The sequence below is a fragment of the Lipotes vexillifer genome, unplaced genomic scaffold, assembly GCF_000442215.2.
Source record: "Lipotes vexillifer unplaced genomic scaffold, Lipotes_vexillifer_v1.1 scaffold612, whole genome shotgun sequence".
NCBI classification, from domain to species: Eukaryota; Metazoa; Chordata; class Mammalia; order Artiodactyla; family Lipotidae; genus Lipotes; species Lipotes vexillifer.
The window spans coordinates 677,248-685,085 of NW_006784340.1; the positions used below are offsets into that span (position 1 = coordinate 677,248).

Consider the following 7,838-nt stretch of genomic DNA (forward strand, 5'->3'; position numbering starts at 1 on the left):
TTTAGAACCTTGCTCCTACTGAATCTCAGTTATCAACTCTTTTGGCTTTTCTCTCATCATTTCTTGATTTTTAATTCTCTAATCTAGACTGTTTCCTTCACTTCTATCTTTGATCTCAAAAGTTCTTAAGTTAAACTTTTTGTCGTTTTGGATTATTTCATGCAGCCAGAATTTCACTAGATACTCTTTTTACTCTTTAGTAACTTTTCACACCTTGTCAGCACCCCTGGCCCAGAATGTTAGTATAGTTAGGATAAATAGAAAGACCTTACAGTAGTAGTATTTTGTCTTTTATACTTCTGCCTTTCATTCAGGTTGCCGCTCAATTCAAAATCACATGGGAAGAAAGGGAATGTTTTGTTACATTGTTGAACAGAAAAATGTTTGGATTATCTTCCTTCAGTTTTGTCTGGAGAAGGCAGCAAACCATAGCGTGTTTCTATCTTTTGCAAAATTTTCAAAGCCCAGATATTCATGTTACAATTAAATCAGTTAATCAGTTAAATCCATATACATGGAATCCTTGTATTTGATATTAACTTGAAAATGTAGAATTGTATTTTGATCTTGTATTTATGAACCAAATTTGGGGAGATAAGATTTGTTACATTTTGCAGGAAATTATTTGATGCTTATTTATATTGACAAAGATTAATTTTTAATGAATTTGTCAGTAAAATAAAAGTCAAATGCTACAACTGTTCACATATAAAGTAAAACTTGTCAAGCACAGTCATCATACACTGACCAATTTTAAGGAGCTCCTCTTCAGTTGTAAGAAAAATGTGAAATTTAGTGGCAAAAATATCTTTAAAAAACTAAGACTTTTTAATATTTGCCTTTCCAGTTAAGTTTACTGATATGAAAAGAAAGCAGTAAGATAGAAATAGCAAGTTGTATGTTTATGGTATTAATAGTTGTCTCAAAAGGCTCTTATGGATATTTACTGTTGGCCATGTTTGAATGTAATGTTTAACCATTTCAAAATTATTTATTCTCATTCTTTGTTTTAAATAGCCCTGAAAAACCTGTAAGTGTGAAAATAAGTTTTGAAGATGAACCAACAAAGAAATACATGGATGCTGAAACTTCATTATAGAATTGAACCAAGAGGAATTATTTATAGATAATATATATATATATACATATATATGTGTATGTATATATAATATTTCATGTCACTATATATAACAGTTTTGTATGTCATGCCATTTATGCATGACTGGGGTTTTTTGAAGTAGTGTCTGAAGTTTGTTAGAAGCACCATGGAGACTGTATATAATGAAATGGTCTCTTAGAAGTGAGGTACATGATTCTTACTAGTCAAATATTTATTTTCCTGTTGGAAAATTTTTTTCTGTTCTGCAATAGAAAAATGTGGGGAAATGCATTCAATCTACTTTTCTTTAAATCTGTTTGTTCATCAGTGGCAGTCCATACCAACCTTAAGTGATACGTATTTAAATTTTTTCATTGAGTTGCTAGAAATATTCCCATATTACTTCCTTTCTGCTAGTGCTTTGTGGGAAGAACAGGGTGTCTCTGCTAGTGCTGGGGCACAGATGGGGCCGTATCCTGGCTGCTGTGTGTGTGTTGCATTACATGCATGTCCATCATGTTTCACAGGTGATGGGAACGTTTTCGCTATAGAGGTAGAACAGTGGAAACTTTCTAGATAAGAACTATAATTTTGACCTTTATGTTTTTGAAATTTATTTTAAACTTTAAAACCTCCGCATCTAGGTCTCCATTCTAATAAACAAGTATAATTGCAGGTGATTTTATAATTTAACTCCCATACCACTCAGTTTATGAATTTTAAAAGCTATAAAATACCAATTTACGATAGTTAAATTTTGTTGCCTTTGTAGAAATTTTTTTCTGAATCCTAGTACTCTATTAGAGCCCCAGATACCCACTCTATTCTCTGCCTTTGCTGTCCTTTACTTAAAATGTGGTTTAGTTTGTATCAGGTTCAAGTTCTTGATTATTTTTCTATTATAAGTAGTATGATTAAATAATCAGGAGTCAGAATTCTCTTAAGTGGGTTTAAGATCAGTATTACTTTATTACGAATTACCTTTCATTTTCTGTTTACGTTGTTCTTTCTGTTGTATAGGTAATATTTAATAGATTTCATTTTAAAATATTTTATTTATTTTAATTGATATGATGCTTAAATATTATATAAACATTTGAAAAGGTAACAAATATAGAGTAAATTGTTAATATAAATAGTTGGTGCTCACTTGCATTTATGGTTTATTATCTGAGAGCAGTTGGTAGATTTTACATCTTTAATATAAAGCACTGCCATATTTGTATTTTAAAAGAAATTTAGACCTATTATGTATAGCTCAGATTGATGACATTCTTCCTAGTTTGTGTTTGTATGTTTTAATTAGATTTTGCTTTTCTAAGCTGTCTTTTTAACTTCTAGCAAATCTTTTTAGTCATCTTTTATATACTTTTACCTCCATATGAAATAAATAAATGTTGTTCTTGTTAAGCCTGTAGGACTGGATGAATGGGGTTGTGGAACTGTTTTGGCAAGAGGATGATTTCTAAAAACGAAATGAGTATTGAGAAGCCACTGAAATACCGAAAATAATAACATGAATGTTAGGATGAAAATTTTAATGAAATTCCGATACTTCCTTTAATCATTTTTAATTAAAGTACAAAAGTATGAAGAATTGATCTTATAGAAGATCATGAGCAATGCCAAAAGCTGATATTTTAGCAATTCTAGCAATCAATTCTAAACTACTTAACTAATAAAATTTCCACACCTAAGACCATGTGATCCGATTCTAGTTAAAATAATGGATTCAACTTCTGCCTCACATGGCAGGTTGGAAATGTAGCTTATTTTCTTTAGAAAATGTAGCTGGCACCATTTGGTACTGCCTAAAGAAGAGAGATGCTGTCAGCACTTGATGAGAGAGTATTACCCACGGTGCTTGTTACTGTTTATGAGCTTCCATTGAAGTGATTCCTTTTTATTCATAGCAGCAGAATCATTTCCAAAGACCCCAGTATTTGCTGCTATGATTTTGTATCTCCCCTGATGAACCTGAACAAGAGGATTTCCTTACACCATTCCCTAGTGTCTGGATGTCACAGGGTTAACAAATGTGCTTTTTTACGGGAAGTAATTTTAAAATTTGAACTGAAATCTACCTGGGATCATAGTGTTTATGTGATTTTATTTATGAATACTGGTTGTCCAGTGCCAGAAAAACCATGACGTGCAAAATGCTTTGTACTCAGTGTTTTTACTATGTTTCTAATTGTTAATAGTCTCTGCTTTCTTTTGACTACTTGACTTACAAAATGATCTGATTGACTACTTCATTGAAAAGCAAAGGTAACTCATGTTTAATAGCTTGTTTATGTGGTTATGATACTTTTCCACTATTTTTGAAAAATAACAATCATGGATAGCATTCTTTGAAAGACAGTGAAAAATGTAATTTACTACATATATTGCTTTTTAAATGTTGCCTTAAACAGGTATAGATGAGCAGTAGTAATTGCTATGTACTGATTTACCTCAAGGTGAAAAAGAATTAAACCTGTGCATATTCCATTTATAAAATAAATTCATATAACAGCCCTGCACTTTTTCAGATGCCTTGGTTTCCAGGATGGAGCTCAGTACTACTGAGTACCCTGGCCGCAGGGCCACCTCAGGATATTCTTTCCTCTACCTATTTTATTTATTTATAGACATCTGTTTACAAGGACTGTAATACATCCTCATGTTGACCATCTGAAATTCACTTTCACTTGAATGCTATTTCACTCTAAAATTGCCGCTTTTGAGAAGACAATGAACTAATAACTTCCTTATGATAAAAGGATGATACTATATATTCTCTAATGATATTAGATATACGAAGTGAGGCACGATCTTTCTAATGGGTGTTGTATATGTGAGTGTGCTTGTGTGAATGATGTTGTCAATCATAAATCTCTCAAGTTGTTTAAAAAAGCTGTGGCGTATCATTGTTCATATTTGCCAAGCATATAAAATGTGTAGGACAGAATTTTTTATGTGCTAACGCATGTATTTATAAAGCGGATTTCTTTACCACTCAAAATTACTTTCATTTTCTCCATCTAAAAAAAATGTTTCTTCCATATACCTAAAGTTTATGTATATATATAATAGCTTTATAACTTGTACCTTTTGCAAAAGCAGGTTCAAAATTCTGTAAAAAGGAAAATGGTTTCCGAAACAGGTATGACACCAGAGCTTGCTGTTTTTAAAGGATTGTATCATGTATATAAGTTATGTAAATGTGCTCAACAGTGTAACATGTGAATCCTGTTTTAAAGTGCTCAGATTTCGGATGTGTAAGCCGTTAATATAACATTGTAATTCAAAAATGTTTAAATTAAATAATTTAATGTTTTAAATTTATTTATGTAGATCACATCATTGTTATCATATGCAGTAGAACTATGTGAACTGTCTTTTGGTTTAGTCCAACAATTATTTTTTTAGAAAGTAAACTTAAAGAGTTTAAGGACATCCAAAATTTAAAATAGTGTTCATATTTCAAAATTTGGCAATTTTAATGTAAAGTTGGTTCTTTTCTAACTTTTCAAAAAGTAATGTGTGTCAATAATAGGAAAACATAGTTGGAAATGGAATTGTCTAAAGATCATTTTTTAAAATTTAATTAGCATGTATTGACTTCTACAGTTGACTTAGAGTACTTGTTAACAGTTGTTTTTTTAATCAGAATTTTGTGCGTTGATGATTCTTGTGTTGCTTTTCTTTTGTTACTTTCATATTAAGAGTTGTTTTTTTTTTTGTAGGGGGGTTCTCTTCCAATGTTTACTACATTTATATAAATAGAAATTGAATTTATTGTTCATTTATACAGTATTTGATAGCTTGGTATAATAATAACAGTACAGTTCTAATTTTTATGACTTTTATAATTATACAATGATAATATTTTCTTTTATAAAATCCAAAGTAAACATTTAAAATGTAGAAGCGATATTTTTCATCAATATGAAGTACAAGTATCTACCAAGTCTATAATGTGAATAATCCTGCTTTTTAAATCTGTTTCATAATATTAGAAGAAAACTATTTTTGGAGATGTTATTGAAGTTGAAAGATCAATAAAAGTCTACTGAATCAGTTGTTGAATATAGTCTTTATTTTGATATTAGAAGAGCTGCATGTCTTTCTCATGAGAACTTGATAGGGGATGGAGAAAAATAAGTGATTTTTATTTCCTGCCTCCTAATTTTCCTAAGCAGAAGACAGAACAGAGGAAACAGTGAGAAAAGAAGACGAAACAAAATAGTGTGTGTTTCACAATGAGTTTTTGATAGTTAAGAAATACTGAAATTAAAGCCCTTTAAGATAGGCTGACCCATTATTTTCCCTATTTTAAAACACATCTGTTTAGAATAGAATTTTGTAATGGGATATGTAATAAACACACATCACATTACACGATATGTAATGAGCATGTTAATACTGGACTTTCATAGACTCAAGGCTTTTTTGTTTTTAATGGCTAATTTCATTATGAAATTTTTTTAGTAATAGCTAATGACAGGCCTTGGTTTGTTTTCCATTAGGCACGTATGTAACAATTTCCTCCCGTGTTTTTTGCACTGTAAAGTTTCTGATATCCCACAATGAATTTGTCAATTTATTATTCCCATCAACAGAACTTTGAGATTTTTGTGGGGGTTGGGGGCAGGGAGAAGAAGGGAAATAGGGAGTTTCTCACTAGTTTTTGTTTGATCTTGCTCCTTAAGGTATATCTGATCTCTCCAGTATCAATTCAGTGACCTTTATCTCACTACCTCTATGCTTTTAATGAAAACATTCCGATTGTTTGGAAAACCTTCCTTTCCGTTTCTCTGCTATTCTTGCAAAGCTCAATTTAAGTTCTGCATTTTCTTCAAATTGTGCTCTGCCTTGTGCTGTGTTCTGTAAGATCATTCTCCTGCCTCCACTCAGGAGTGTGTCTGGGGCTTCTCTGGTGGCACAGTGGTTGAGAGTCTGCCTGCCGATGCATGGAACACGGGTTTGTGCCCCGGTCCGGGAAGATCCCACATGCCGCGAAGCGGCTGGGGCCATGAGCCATGGCCGCTGAGCCTGCGCGTCTGGAGCCTATGCTCCACAACGGGAGAGGCCACAACCGTGAGAGGCCTGCGTACTGCAAAAAAAAAAAAAAAAGCCCTCTTTTTGTTTGTTTTTTGTCCTAGACCAGTGATCTAGGGGTATTTTAGAAATTTGGTGAATTATATTTTTCTTCTTGTTGATTCTGAATATTTATTTTAATACCTATTTAAGTTAATTTTATTCGTTCCTTATAGTTACACGTTACACTCTTTTACTTCCGATGTATGTAATTTACATTATCTGTGGATTCACCTTAGGATAGTAAAAAGAGTATTCAAAAATACCAGAAGGGGATGTTAGGTCTTACAGATTTGGACCCTACCACATTAGCCATGAGCTTGATGCAGGCGTGACCCCTCTGGGGTCGTGTATATTTCTCACAGAGTAGTGTGGGCCCTGGGTGGGTGTGGTGCTCCCCTCCTGGAGAGCCCAGTGTGTCCCATGCCTCATAATCATCTCTGCAATTTTCAGTTACATTCAGGGAAGGCCAAAACATTGGTTTAAGATTTTATTTTATTTTTATTTTAGTTTTTTACATCTTTATTGGAGTATAATTGCTTTATAATGGTGTGTTAGTTTCTGCTTTATAACAAAGTGAATCAGTTATACATATGTTCCCATATCTCTTCCCTTTTGCGTCTCCCTCCCTCCCACCCTCCCTATCCCACCCCTCCAGGCGGTCACAAAGCACCGAGCTGATCTCCCTCCCTGTGCTATGCGGCTGCTTCCCACTAGCTATTTCTACCTTACGTTTGGTAGTGTATATATGTCCATGAAGAACCTAGGGGTAAGACAGGAATAAAGACACAGCCCTACTAGAGAATGGACTTGAGGATATGGGGAGGGGGAAGGGTAAGCTGTGACAAAGCAAGATTTTATTTTAAGAGAGGAGAAGAAAGGTGGGAAGCACATTCAATATTCTGATGAAGAAAAGTTCAGAGGAGTAATTTTGTCTCCTGCATAATATTTAAAATGTCTGTAGAGAATACTTTTTCTACTCAGCATCAGTCTGCCTTCCCCTCTCAACTTTTTGTGTTTTGATTGGTAACATTATTTCTGCTGGTTTTATGTTCTCTGAAGTATAATTAGTTCTGCTCCATTCACCTGAGTTTGACTTTCATCTCACCTTTCTGTATTTCCAAAATGGTACCTTACTGTTTTCGTTTTAAATATATATTTTCAAGTACTCAAACCTAAGTGTTGTTATTCCATTAGGCCTACTTTTCATTATTATTCAAAGCAGAGAAACATCAGGGAAGCATTCACTGTATTCATTTTAAATCAGGTTTTGGGAGATTGAATCACCACACTAATTGACATTCCTGCGGGCACTTGGAGCAACATTAAGATGGGATTGAGTAGGTCCAAGATTAAATTGTCCAGGGGACAGACAGCATGGTGGTTAAGGCTGGGCTCTGGATTGAAATTCTAGGTTCTCCCCTGCCTCCATCACTTACCAGTTCTGCCCTGTTGGGCCTCCATGTTACAACTGTAAACTAGGATGAAAAATAACCAGATGAGGCTTCCTTGGTGGCGCAGTGGATAAGACTGCCAGCCAATGCAGGGGACACGGGTTTAAGCCCTGGTCCAGGAAGATCCCACCTGCTGCAGAGCAACTAAGCCCGCGAGCCACAACGACTGAGTCTGTGTGCCTCAGCTACTGAAGCCCTCA

At 34.0% G+C, this 7,838-nt stretch overlaps 1 protein-coding gene across 5 annotated transcripts in view; it reads left to right on the forward strand.

The window, feature by feature from the left end:
- SLC4A7 (solute carrier family 4 member 7) overlaps nt 1-1,099 on the forward strand; it is an 88,773-nt gene extending 87,674 nt beyond the window's left edge. For all 5 annotated transcript variants that reach the window (XM_007456716.1, XM_007456717.1, XM_007456718.1 and 2 more), the window contains one exon: nt 1,018-1,099. In XM_007456716.1, coding sequence (XP_007456778.1) covers nt 1,018-1,099 — 82 coding nt within the window. The remainder of the gene's footprint in view (nt 1-1,017) is intronic.
- The last annotated feature ends 6,739 nt before the right edge of the window (nt 1,100-7,838 follow it).